Source organism: Bos taurus, chromosome 14, assembly GCF_002263795.3.
Source record: "Bos taurus isolate L1 Dominette 01449 registration number 42190680 breed Hereford chromosome 14, ARS-UCD2.0, whole genome shotgun sequence".
Taxonomy (NCBI): Eukaryota; Metazoa; Chordata; class Mammalia; order Artiodactyla; family Bovidae; genus Bos; species Bos taurus.
In genome coordinates this window covers 21,510,229-21,524,131 of record NC_037341.1, presented here as the reverse complement: position 1 = coordinate 21,524,131, position 13,903 = coordinate 21,510,229, and the positions used below count along the sequence as shown (strand labels likewise).

The 13,903-nt window shown below is 39.9% G+C and overlaps 1 protein-coding gene across 3 annotated transcripts in view; it reads left to right on the top strand.

The window, feature by feature from the left end:
- The window catches only part of RB1CC1 (RB1 inducible coiled-coil 1), a 40,161-nt gene that overhangs the window by 8,841 nt on the left and 17,417 nt on the right, over positions 1-13,903 (top strand). Inside the window, exons 2-9 of one of the 3 annotated variants that reach the window (XM_005215415.5) lie at positions 980-1,086; positions 1,998-2,118; positions 3,044-3,170; positions 3,316-3,486; positions 5,763-5,965; positions 7,343-7,769; positions 10,777-10,947; positions 13,601-13,785. In XM_005215415.5, coding sequence (XP_005215472.1) covers positions 2,048-2,118; positions 3,044-3,170; positions 3,316-3,486; positions 5,763-5,965; positions 7,343-7,769; positions 10,777-10,947; positions 13,601-13,785 — 1,355 coding nt within the window. In that variant the 5' untranslated portion in view covers positions 980-1,086; positions 1,998-2,047. Of the gene's footprint in view, positions 1-979; positions 1,087-1,997; positions 2,174-3,043; positions 3,171-3,315; positions 3,487-5,762; positions 5,966-7,342; positions 7,770-10,776; positions 10,948-13,600; positions 13,786-13,903 lie in introns of those variants that run through there. The other 2 variants (NM_001114155.1, XM_010812002.4) reach the window with 2 other exon arrangements.

Below are 13,903 nucleotides of genomic sequence, written 5' to 3'. Positions count from 1 at the left end.
TGTAAGACAGCAAGTGAGAGAGGGGGTTTGTTGGTTCCATCAGTAAAGAGAGGTTTTAGGTTTTAGGTGGTGGAGCAGATGGGGGTTGGGTTATATAGAGAACGCCTAGGGAGGCATGCCGGCAGGTTTGGTCATCAGCAATGGTGCCACGGGAGGTGGTGGGGTCCCAGCCAAACACTGGGGAGGAGGCCCAGGAGGAGGAGGAGCAGCCGCCCAGCAAGGGTGCTTCCTATCTGTCCAGCGATTTGATGGTCTCTACTCACTGTGTTCCCGCGGTGCCCCTGCGATGCTGGTACTGTATGTGAGAAGTACACAGTCCTAGCTGTTGGAAACACACAGACATATTATTTCACATTTGCTGGGTGCTCTGTCTCAGTAGACTCGGAGATGGTCTCTGGCAGGAGTGGAGTCTTGTCTGAGGTTCAGCAGGAATTGCCGTGCTTGTCAAGAACCAGCTCCTTGCAGGTTCTTGAACGGAGGCTTCTTGCTGGCTCTGGCTTCCATTTCTTGCCACGTGGGCCTCTCCATATGACAGCATGTCCTGTGAAGCTGGCGGGCGGGAACAGTCACCCGGCAAGGTAGAGGTTAAGTTGAGGAAGTGCTATCGTGTAAATGACCTCCTGTTACCCTGGCCGAGTTTCAGTGGTTCTGACAGATCCCAGGCCCTGCCCATGTCCAAGGGGCTGGCTTTGAGGCTTGGGGCTATGATACCCTTTTATTCCTGTTTTACAGAAGAAACTGTAAGTATTAAATATACAAGTAATGGGGACCATTGTGTATTAAAGACAAAAGGGACTGTAGGCTTTGACAGTGTTGGGGAGCTCTCTGGGGACTTTGATATCTTTTTAATGGGATGGTCTAGGTTAAGGTCATGTGCTTGTGGTTCAGTGAAGAAGAGTAGAGACCACTCTTTTGGAAGAGCATGCTGTTGTTATTGTTGAATTATTTCTCTCTATAATCAGAAATTTTTCTTTTCTAGTTTAACCAGTAATGCCATTCAGTTGCCAATATCAAGCAAAGCAAACATAAGCCACTTGTAATCTGCTTCTTAAGAACAGTGGTAGTCCTTTTTAACAGTGCCTGCCGGTGAGTCACAGTTCCTGCCTTTATAACGGAGTTTTGATGTAATGCATTTAAAATAGTGATTTTGGAAACGTTAATTTTAAAGCCCTGCTTCCTTTCTTTTCCCTTCTTCCCTCATAATTCTACTCTAAGCTCATGTGGAAAGAGCATAAAGAAAGATAGCTTCTAGTTTCTGAAAATTTAGTTTTTGTCATCTTTCATCACTTACATTGATCTTGGGGGTTTTTACCTCTGGTTGTTAAAAAATAAAATACTAGCTCTTGACATCTGCCCCTTTATTCATAGATGAGGAAGCTTTATTTATATGTAGGATTTTGACTTGGATAACTGGGTAATGGCAGAGTTGTTTTAAATATTCAGATATCCTATGCACTTTCTGCTGTTCCACAAAGTGATGAGCTCTTACGGCCAGAGTTTCTTGTGTGGAGTGTTTCTAGCTCAGCGTGGAGGTGGAACTTGGATTAACCAAGTCTGTCCCTCCTGGCTCTTATTTGCTGTTAGTAAGTTTAAAACTATTTTTTTTTTGTTGCTGTTGTTCCAAGGAAAAAGTGGGGGGAAGTTTTGGAGTTAGAAAAATGTTTGACCACATTTTTAATTTTTATTCTTAATGTTGTGTGGTACATGAGAACAGTGTGAAATATACACCTAACTGTTCTAACTCCTGGCCTCTTTCTTCCTGAAATCAATTATTTTTTTTTCATGATAGAAGTTATACTTCTCATTAGCCTCATTACTGTTCATTATTATTTTTTAAGCACCAGGTTTACTGAATTGTCCAGTTAGCCATGTTAGACATCAGATCCTATTATTTTTTTGTTGCTTGTGTATTATAACTGTGCTCTGTCTTATGGGAACATAACCACATTTATACATGTGTTTGTAAATTGATGACTTCTCTTGTCTGTTTCTTTCAGTAACCGTATCAGAGTGTGAGGTGTAAGCTTACAGAATCCAGGAAACCATCATGAAGTTGTATGTATTTCTGGTGAACACTGGAACCACCCTGACATTTGACACTGAACTTACAGTGCAAACGTGAGCTGTGTTTTCCTTGATTCTCATCAGTTTTGCATTTTGTACATGTAGAAAGGTGAAGATTTTATTTTGAGAATACTGTTCCTTTGTTAAATAAGAGTGGCAATATGGAAAGTCTTAAATCATTGTTCACATGTACAATTGTCATCTTCCTCTAAAATGTTAACATTAAATTTGTTAAGTTGTGCTTTGTTGTTTGTGTGACTATTTTCACAGTAAACAAACTGATTTCAAACCAAAGCAGTCTAATAGTTTTCATAGCTGATTGTTCTCCTGAATTTCACAGTGCACTGCTGAGGGTATTGTTGCTAGCTGTATAAACCAGCATATTCCAGTCCTATGGTTTTTCATCATTGTTTTTATTATTTTAATGAATAAAGCCAGTAGTGTTTGTTTTGTTAATGATAGAGTAAAATTGGGGATAAACCGTATCTTTTTTAATGGATGAAATTACTTTTTGAGAGTTCTGTTTTTTATAAAATATGATTTGACTTGTAATTGAATGGTTTTTTGACAGATGAGAAAATGGGAGTTTTCACATGGTATCCACTTAATGTGTTTTATGTAACGGGATATATATTAAAATCTCCATCACATGAGGATTTTAACAAATGCTAATATAAGCAGCTTTGCTACTTATGTAAAGATCACAGAAATAAATATTTCTGCTGGCTGCACTTCATAGGCTCAGTGTTAGATGTGACACGGGTGGTTTACTGACCTTGTAGTTATGTATGATTGGCTTGTTGATTGTGGAATCCAGTTGCAGAAACAATAAGCTTATATATTTTACTACCATTTGGGGGGAAACTTTTTAATTGAAGTTCATTTGTCAGCTATTTTTACACAGAGTGACTTTGATAATGAGAAAGGCCATCCTCAGGCAAATGTAAATAACGGATTTTGCCCCCCTCCCTCTCTGAAGTGTGGCTGACCTGAAGCATGCGATCCACAGCAAGTACAAGATTGCCATTCAGCACCAGGTGCTGGTGGTCAACGGGGGCGAGTGCATGGCTGCCGACCGCAGGGTGTGCACCTACAGCGCTGGGACGGTAGGTGCCCGACCTCCTCCATGCGGGCGGGCTCCAGCTCTCCGGCGGCTGGGAACTGGGGTCTGACTCCTACAGAGGGCAGTGTGCATATTCTGTGTCTGTAACAGTTTACTTCGGTTCTTCTTTTTGTTTTTTACTTCTCTAGGACACAAATCCAATTTTTCTTTTTAACAAGGAAATGATCTTGTCTGAGCGTCTACCTGCTATTCCTAAAACTACCTTTTCAACAGAAAATGACATGGAAATAAAAGTTGAAGAGTCCCTTATGATGCCTGCCGTTTTTCACACTGTTGCTTCAAGGACACAACTTGCGGTGGTAATTGTAATATTATTTATACTTAGTACAGTTTAAAATTTAAAACTGGTGTATTTAACAAAACAATGATTGGTAATGCTTTTGTGGACAATTAGGCAACAGCAAGTGATCTAAAAAACTGATTACTTGTAAAAGCATTCAAATCTAAATAGCATAGCAGTCTAAATTATAGAAGAAGCATGCCCAAAACATGAAAAATAGCAAACTTTTTAAAAAGATACTTTTGTGATGACTCTGTCTGATTTATAATTTCAGGTGCACACTTTGTTAGTCATTCTACAGTTCCAGGACCTTAGCGCAGAACAACTATCTGAAACATGTTTTTACCATCTTTCTTAGAGGATGATATGCAGATGATAATTTTAGAACATTGCTTGGATCAGTGAAGTTCCTGTGTTCAGGTAGACAGACACAGGCAGAGAGCTTAAGGAGCTCTTAGAGTGTGGTTCTTTCTTGTATCCATGGTCAGGTCCTGGAGGAGAACCCAGTTTCTTCCTGATACATACTCGTATTGCTGCTTGCAAACCCTATGGGTTGTTTCCCAGTCATTTGGTTTTGTTTTTGTTTATTTGTGTTTGTTTTTGACTTGCTAGTACTTTGCTGTAATACTAGCTGTAAGCTATCAGCAGGGGGACACATTTTGCTTTCAGACATAAAAAAGGTCTTAGAATCAACCCAAAGTATTGACCTTTTATGAAGATAAACTAGTAAAATATTAAACTACTAATAAGTATGAATACTTGCTTTCTAAAATATATTTCTTAGCAGTCTGTTTTAATGCAGTACATGCATTTGTGAAACTGGCTCATTCACATGAGATGCAACATAAAAAAGAGAACCTCGTCTCTCGTCTTTATGAAATATGTTTAATAAACATAAAAGGGTCTGGAAATGATTTTTAGAAGGCACCATTATTTTTAAAAAGGCAAATCTGTCAACTGAATTTATTTACTAAAGTTCTTTAGATATGTTTTCTGATTATTGGTCTACAAATAAAGATAGGTTATACAGTTGCATGCCATTTAAAAACATCCATTTTAGGTGATTGCATATTTGGTAAATTTGAGAGAATTTAATAAAAATCCATCAGCAGGAATTGTAAGGTTGATTGGAGTATGTGATAAAAATGTGTAGACATTATTCATATTTCCCTTATTGGTTCTCCTTTAGAATAGAAATGGGAAATATATTGCATTTTCAATAACAGTATCAACAAAAGCCTATACAATTCTAGAACATAAAACATTATAAACAAATGGAAAGATGTTCTTGATCATATTCTAATCACAGTGTTCACTAGCTTAATTAGTTAATTGCTGTGATGAAGCATTTTTGCTTCTGGGGAATGAGAGTTTGGGGGGTTTTATTTGTTTTGCTTGGAAAGATCACTGTCCAGGTATAGGTAAGAAAATAAGGAGAAATAAGAATGGGAAGTGGAGGGAAGAAAGTACCTCAGGTTGTAGCATTCCCCCAAAAGCTGCTATACGAAACCAAGACTGTGACCTGCGGCTCAGACTGTCCACTGCATCAGCAATTAGAGACTTGTGTTTTGGGCCATTCCGTGGGATCTTAGTTGGTTACCCAGGGATGGAACCTGGGCTCCCAACAGTGAGAGCCTATACTCCTCATCCCCGGACCGCCAGGCTCTGTCTTCTAACCATCCAGAGCGCCATCTCCAGAGTCACATTTCCCAGTTACTTGTGTGACCTTAGACTTTTGTCTTTACTATTAGTAAAATTAATAATAGAGTTTTGTTTATTAACATACATATTTGAAAATGCATGTATCACAATTAGATATTCATTGTCATCGTATTTTCACAAAGTGAACAGATTTTAAAATATGGCATCAGCCACAGCCGTCCTTTGTGTTCCCTTGCTTTCAGTCCCCATTTTTCTCTTCCGTGAAGTTGATCAGTGTCCTGACTCCTTTTGTGACTGACCTGAGTCAGTGCAATGTTCCTGAGACTCGGTTGTGTAGTTGCAGGTTTGTATTAACTGCCATGTAGTATTCCCTTGTGTGAATTCACAGTTTTATTTTTGATGGTTATTGTTGCCTGACTCTGCACGGATCTCCAGCCCCTTATCCTCCCCCAGGTGTGAGTTCCTCCTTATTACCATGGCAGCAGGCAGGAGCCATAACCTGGAACAGTCCAGAACAGTGCTCCCTTTGACATGAGTTCAGAGCACATTCATGCATGCACTTAAGTACACGTGTGCAGACGTGTGCATAGGCATTACCTTCTCTTACCATTTATTTCTTCTTTTCCAACATAGGAAATGTATGAAGTTGCCAAGAAACTCTGCTCTTTCTGTGAAGGTCTGGTCCATGATGAACATCTTCAGCACCAAGGCTGGGCTGCAATTATGGCCAATCTGGAAGATTGCTCAAATTCCTACCAAAAGCTGCTTTTCAAATTTGAAAGTATTTATTCAAATTATCTGCAATCCGTAGAAGACATCAAATTAAAACTTACTCAGTATGTTTGCCATTAAAATGGATAATAACATGTTTGTTTAAAATACCTTTGCAGTTTATCAGTACTTTTAGTAATGGTCACTTCATTTCTAGTAGGCCACATATTTATTATAATTGAGGTTTATTTTTTTGAGACTTTTATAATGACTTTCATGGAGTGTAAAATTTGTAAAACTATGGTTAGTTTTATCTTCCACATATTATATAGATTTACCACATTTTGTTTTCTTGTATTTTCTTTATGTAAAAGACTCTATACTTTGAAATTATTTATAAACCCAAGAATCTTTGTTTCTTGCCTTGCTACCAATAAAGTGAGGCAAAATGCAAATGAAAAGTTTTCAAATGGTAGTCAAAGAAAATTTTTTTTTTAATATTGCCATATGATATAGGCTTGCTAAGATGGAAAAGAGCCATTGTGTTCTAGTTTTCATTTAGATTTTTTTTTTTTTTAGTTCTTTGCATGTAAGCATCTGATACCCATTGGTTCTTTTTTAAAAGGGCTACAATGAATGTAAAAAATATGGCAATAATTCTGCACAAATGTGGCCCTTTGTTGTGTGTGTACATGTATGCTTTCAGTGTCTTGTATTCATTTTTTGTTTGTTTTTTCTTAAATTTTTTATTAGAGTTGGAGGGAAGTTGCACGTTCTTTTTTGAAATCAAGTGGGCCTTATTAATTCAGGTTTCTGTATTCTGAATATTTAGGAACATTTTGGTTTTGAGATGACAGTGGGACACATCCTGGGAAGGAAGAGAGTGATTAAGACTGGGAAGAGCTTTTAAAAGTTTTTGTAATAACCTTTCCCAGTAAAACTGTTCAGGGGTACAAGGCAGGAGCTAGTCATCTCGCATGTTAATGTAGGAGCATGAATGATTTTATATATATTTTTATAGACGTTAAATTGTCAAGATTTCATCTTTCCTTCATGTTTTTTGACAACATATATCTATCTGCCTGTCTGTGTATTTTCAGGGTGTGATAAACCCAAGAGTTAACCTTAATCTCTAATAAAACTGTTAATTTTATCCTCTGCTTTCATTATATCTAAAATCTTTGATTAGCTTAGAGACAAAACATTAAACTTTAAGAGACTGCTATGGTAAATCTTTTTTATAAGTTTGAATTTTTTTATACCTTTAGTTAAAAACTGAGTGTCCATATGTATAGTGTGGACTTGGTACCTTTACTTTAGAGAGTCTCAGTGTGTAAAGGTACTCTCCTCTCTGCTTTCTTTAACGGACACCTCGTGGACTGCTCAGATGCATGTAGCCTAAGAGAGAGGGGGTGAGATTTCGTGATAACCTCTTCCTTTCAAAATGCTAACCTCTAACTTGAGCAGTCCATGATTTACTGACAGGTCTTTTGTACTTTAAGTTTAGGAACTGCGGTTTCAGTCATGGCCAAGATTCCACTGTTGGAGTGCCTCACCAGACACAGTTACAGGGAATGTCTGGGGAGAGTGGATTCCTTGCCTGAACGCGAAGGCTCAGAAAAGTCTGAGACAAAGACCTCCACTGAACTGGTGCTCTCTCCTGATACGCCTGCAGCAACGAGCAAACCCTCGTTCACCTCATTTCACATGTCCGTGGAGCACGTAGCCTCAGACGCCGCAGATGCTGAAAGTGGAAAAGATGTGAGGGAGCCTTGTCCAAGCCCTGCCCAGCAGGACGCAGCTGCAATAGAGGCTAAAGAGGGGGACCTGCCTTTCTTTAATGTTTCTCTGTTGGACTGGATCAACGTGCAGGACAGGCCTAATGATGTCGAGTCCTTGGTCAGGAAGTGCTTTGATTCCATGAGCAGGGTGAGGAGTCTTAGTCTGATCTTTCTTGTGTCACTGTGTTGTTTTCGCCAATTGAAGTTACATTGCCTACACTAAGTATTTCCTGTACAGTAATGGGAGAAAGGGCGCCTTGAGCCTTGGAGTGAAACTTCATAACCACGTATAGGAAGGACCTTGGACAAACCAAATCATTTAACGGGTAATGTAACCATACTTAGGAAACTGACAGCAAATTTGGGAAGATTACTAGAGGTAATACAGGTAAAATCTCTATGCAGGGCTGAGCCTTGAAGTGTCCATTCCAATGGGGATGGTTTGGGTGGTGGTGGTGGTACTTAGAATTTTTTTCTTCATGGTCCTGTAGTATCACTTGGACTTTTTAATAGCTCCTGTAATTTGTCTCTGCAGCTATGCTGTAGATATAATTTTGCTTATATCTTTAACAGTTAAATTGTTTTACTCTGAAAATGATTTACATTCAGTGAAGTACACAAGTCTTGAGTGGTTAGGAACCAGCTTCCAGAGGAGGACAACATTGAACCTTTCTACCTCCCAGAAAACCCTGTGGGCCTCTTTCTAATCGGGTCCCCACCCTACCTTCGCAACTGGCCTCTGATGTTTGAAAGAAGTGATTTTAGATTCACCTGAGATAAAAGTCAGAACTTAGACATTGTTTTTTAGTCGTATTTTGTAATCATAGTGACTTGTGCTTAGGGTTATGCTCTCCCCAAGTACACTTATAAAAGCTTTTAAACTTGGGGCATAAATCTGGAATAAAGCTCTTCAGACCTGATCAGTAAGTGGTAGAAAATCTTGGCTGCCTGAGAGGAAGTTGGTGGGGCACGTGTGTCAATGAGACAGACCAAGATGAAACAGTGTGAAGGTGAACTTCTCAGTTGGTTGGACAGAGGCTTGGTCTGTGGTTGGCTGTTGGGAGAAAGGCCACACGGGTCTGGGTGCCTGGAAACAGCAGCGTTCTGTTCTTGCTGAAGGCGGAGTGCAGTCTGAGTCGCCATTCTCTCAGTACCCGCATCCTTGATGACATCCTGTGGGCGTGGCTTTCATTTTGGCCGTTCATTATTTGTTGTCAAAGAAATCTTCAGTTAAGACATTTGCCTGGGTAGAGAAGTGTGGAATATATTATGCAAAGATTACTGCCAGAAATGAATGAAAGCTAGTGTTCTATTCAAACTATTGACATTTTAGTAGCCTGGAAATTATGTTTATGGAAAATCAGTCATGTGCTTGTGATAGAGTGAGTGAAGTGTCATTTTTTGTAGTTTTACATCATTCAGAGAACAGGCCTCTAGGCCATGGGGAACCTCTTTTTAAAGGGCTTACAGATGGCTGTGTGTTTGCATGTTTGAATGAAATCTAGCAAAGCCTCAAGTTTTATTCACTTTATGTGACAAGGGAGAAGAAACAGTAGTCCTTGTCTGGCTTGATGAAAATTCATATTCATTTACACCTACAGAATTGAGTGAGTCTCGACACTCTTCCATGTTCGTCTGTATAGTTGTGTTGTTCTCTCAGTGAGTTAGGAAATACAGGAACATCGTAACAGCATATGGTCCAGAGTTTTTTTCTTCCTTAAGTCACTGCTGTTTTATGTGTCGTAATTTTGCCCAAGATGAAATCTGTTTTAGTCATCTTCTATAGCCTTTTGTCACCCTAATAATTTATAGCTAGTCAGTACTTTGGAAATGTGTGCACTGGACTCACCATGAAAATAGAAAATGTTCACATATGCACACATTTTAGTTAGCTGTCATACAAGGCAGGTGCCTCCCGTGTTTGGCTATTGACGTCTGCATGATCTTAGAAGTGCAGCTGAATTCTCGGTAACTGTGGAATAGTTCATTATTGCTTACATGTGTTGTCAGCGTGCTGAACACTGTACCAAAAATAAATAATTTATGGTCCCTCAGCTGGTAGTGTTCTGGGAAGATGTGTTTGACGGGACTGCTCACAGTAAGCAGAGGTGTGCTTCAGTAGCTGGTAGGTCAGTCAGCATGAACAGAGACCTAGCTGGAGAAACTCAGGATTCATTCATCTGCAGTTCTGTGTCTCTGGGCAGAAGGAAGTTGTTTAGGAACTTGAGCAGAGGACAGCTCTAATGAGCCAGTGATCGTGGCTGATGTCCACGTGGAGATGGTAGCAGACAGGCAGAAACATGAACTGGACACTGGTGGGAAGATAAAGGGTTGAAAAGGTTGGGAGTTAACTTATTCTGGTTACAGCCACTGCTGAAACCCTGTGAGAAGCAGTAGAAATGTGCCACAGCACAGAACCCCCTGGGATCACCTGTTTATGGAGGAGGCAGAAGAGGAGCAGGGTCCCGGAGAAGGTGGTCTCCAGTGGGCCACATGTGAGCCCTGAGAGCAGCCAGTGCAGGGCCGTCTACATGGAAGACACCAGTGTGCAGTGTTATTCCAAGGCGAGAGGAGCAGGTGGAGAGAAGTGTTTGGGTTCCTTGAATTACATAAATTCCAGGAAACTTGCAGAATTAAAGTCCAGCAACAGGGGAGATTACACAGCAAGAAAGTATAGGTGATGAAACAGATTGCTGGAGGAGTACAACCTGAAAATAAAGATATTGCCAAGGGGAGGGAGGTTTGAAGATGTTGATATGTTTTAGGGGGGAGGTTGGATTGATTAGACAGGAAATGACCAAAGAATATGTTTTTGTTACTAATTTTGCCCTACTGCATAAGATCTTGAAAATAGCATTTTCGGTGGGCTGTTGAGAATTGAATGAATTGTGGCTTGAGTTGAAAGGTGTATGCCTGGAACTAGATTGCTTAAGTATCCCAACATAATCAGTAATAATTGTGGTTTTATAACATTGTAATTACCCTGTTCTTAACCTTATGAAAATATAATCTTGATGTCTCATGTTTCCACTTTTCTATAATTTTTACTATCACTGTTTTTTATTTTTTTTTGAAGTTGTAGATCAAAATAGTGTGAAATGTATTTTAAGCTCTTGGCTGAAAATTTCATTCATACATATTTCCATGTCACTCAGCTTGATCCCCGGATCATTCGACCCTTTATGGCCGAATGCCGTCAGACTATTGCCAATCTCGATAATCAGAACATGAAAGCCATCAAGGGCCTGGAGGACCGGCTGTACGCCCTGGACCAGATGATTGCCAGCTGCGGCCGACTGGTCAATGAGCAGAAAGAACTCGCTCAGGTGCTTACTGCAGACCTCTCTCGGGAAAGGGGATTTGTGGTTTCTAGACTAGTCTTTTATATGCACTGTTCGTTTGCTGTGCCCTGTGTTTCCACGTCACCCGTGAGTAGTGTTAACTGTGGTATTACTGGTTCTGGTAGGACAGGAGGAGGCCGGTTCCTCATGTTCAGAGGTTTGAGCTAAGGCTGCACTGGGCGGTAGGGAGCCCTGCACATGCCCACAGCCCCTGTCCGTGATCCCTGAGCACCTCCTGCTCCCGCCTCAGGAAAATGGGGAGCCTTAGGAGGTCTAGTTCAATGCCGTGTTCCAAGAAATCAGGTAAAGAATCCTCCTGCAATGTGGGAGATCGATCCCTGCGTTGGAAAGATCCCCTGGAGAAGGGAAAGGCTACTCACTCCAGTATTCTGGCCTGGAGAATTCCATGGACTGTATAGTCCATGGGGGTCGCAAAGAGTTGGACACGACGGAGCTACTTTCATTTCCAAGAACTCTGGTACCAGATTAGATTTATAACCATGAGAAGGTGGTGGGATTGTGGAGAGTGACTGACCTGGAAGTTTTCTCCATGTGGTGATGTTCTGTAAGTTTTCAACATGTTTGAAATATTTATGTTTTTATAGTTTACAGACTGAATTCATCTTGTAACTACCAGATTCTCTTTTCCTTTCCCTTAATTTTGGATCCAGCCTCCTTAACTGATTTCTCCATCTTGTGTTTGCACTGAGTGGGTCCCCACCCGACGGCACCCCCACCCTGTGCGGTGCTGAGTATTGATAGATGTTATACTGGCCATCCTTGATTAATTCCTGATCTGTGGGAAATGGTTGACATTTCACCATTACAATGTTTGTAGTAGGTTGGTTTTTTTTTTTTCCCCCTTGTTTTATTAGAAAGTCTTATAAGGTTAAGGAAGGTACAATCTATTTCTAATCTTGACCATCCTTGGATTCTTGGAATACATCATAATATAGTCTTTTTAATGTATTAGCAGTCTTCCCTTTAAATGACACATTTATCTTTGATGTATTAAAGTCTATCATACATTAAAAATGGGCTTCCCTGGTGGCTCAGCTAGTACAGAATCTGTCTGTAATGTGGGAGACCTGGGTTAGATCCCTGGGTTGGGAAGATCCCCTGGAGAAGGGAAAGGCTACCCACTGCAGTATTCTGGCCTGGAGAATCCCCATGGAGCTTGACAGGCTACAGTCCATGGGGTCTCAGAGTCAGATATGACTGAGCAACTTACACTACTTTTCTACAGTAAAGTATTCTTTAGTGTTTTCTAGCTTGTGGTAAATTCAGGTTTTGTCACTGGAAAATCCTTTGTTTCTCAAGAATATTTTCTCTTGATAGGGAATTCTAGGCTGTTAGTAATTCACTTGTAGCCGTTTGCCTTTGGTTTGGGTTTTAGCAGTTTGTGACGTGGCGAGTTGTGGCTTTCTTTGTATTTCTCCTGCGTTGAGCTTGCACTCCATGGATTGTGGATTGATGCAGTATTTTCCTTGGATTCAGTAAAAAGCATTGAAAACCTCTTAAGATTTTATCAAAGGAGATTAAAGCAGTAAGTTTGTTTTTTTTTTTAACTAAATTACAGAAAAAGCATCATGCAACATATTGGAAGAAAAATAACATATAACATTATTATTATTAAAATTGTCTTATTTTCAGATATTGAACCGTCTTGACTTTAACAAATCATTTAAACCTAAATTTACCTTCATGATGTTTAGAAAAACATCAAATAGTAAAGAGAGAGAACTACAGAAAGAAGCTACGTGTGCTGTCCTAGCCTGAGCCCTACAAATGCGATTGTGTACGGCGGCAGGTGTGATAGTAACATGGATGTGCATACCCCAAAACTTCCTTAGCATGTTAACTTTTCAGTAAATAGAGCAAGAAGAAAGCTGTCACTATACTGACTCATCAAGATGTCTTTAGACTTATTTTTTTTTAATTGTTTGCTGTTGGATTTGACACGTGTGTCTGAATTAATCTACAGCCTAAGCACAATCCTTACCTAACAAAAAGATGCAAGGCTCCCTTGTGGAAATAAATAAGGATAGCTAAGAAAAGAGTCTAATCATTATTTTTCCTACAAAATAATACTGTGGAAATCATTGTTCTGAAGACATGCACGCAGGTCAGTGGAATAAGGTACAACAGCCCAGGATTACTGGAGTGGGGAATGGCTTTTCAGTGAGTGATGTAGTCAACATCAAAGATTGTTACTTTATTGGGAGAAGTGTATACTGTTGAGTATCACTGATTAGATTAAATCTGTTGTAAAGTCAGTGGCCCTGTGTGACTTCCTTGCACTCTTGACTGCACAGCGGCCTAGCAGGCGTTTACAGTCACACAGGTTCTGGTTCTCATCTGCCTGCTGTGTCCTTGGACAGGTTACTTTATCTTCCTGGATCTCTCTCTCTCTCTTTTTTTTTTAAAGCATGAAAATTGAACAGAATTAGATAAGCATAAATTTCTTAAAAACTGAATCTTTTGCTATGGACCCATCTACTACATTCGGAAAAGTAGGAGATTTTAAAATCTTATTTGAGAGGAGAACAGTTTGTGTCTAATATGAAGCTGTTCCTCTTAAACGAATGTTCATGTTTTTAATGAAAGTTTATATCCTTTAAAATGTTTTCTCTCAAAGGGATTTTTAGCTAATCAGATGAGAGCTGAAAACTTGAAGGATGCATCTGTGCTACCTGATTTGTGTCTGAGTCATGCAAATCAGTTGATGATTATGTTGCAAAACCATAGAAAGCTGTTGGACATTAAACAGAAGTGCACCACTGCCAAACAGGAGCTCGCAAATAACCTTCATGTCAGACTCAAGTAAGTCGTTCTCAGGCAGCTGGTTTGGGGTGTTGAGAGTTGATGCTTTGTATTTCTCCCAAGTGATGGTGTGATTTTATTACCATACTGACTCTTTGTCGGTTGACGACCATGGGCA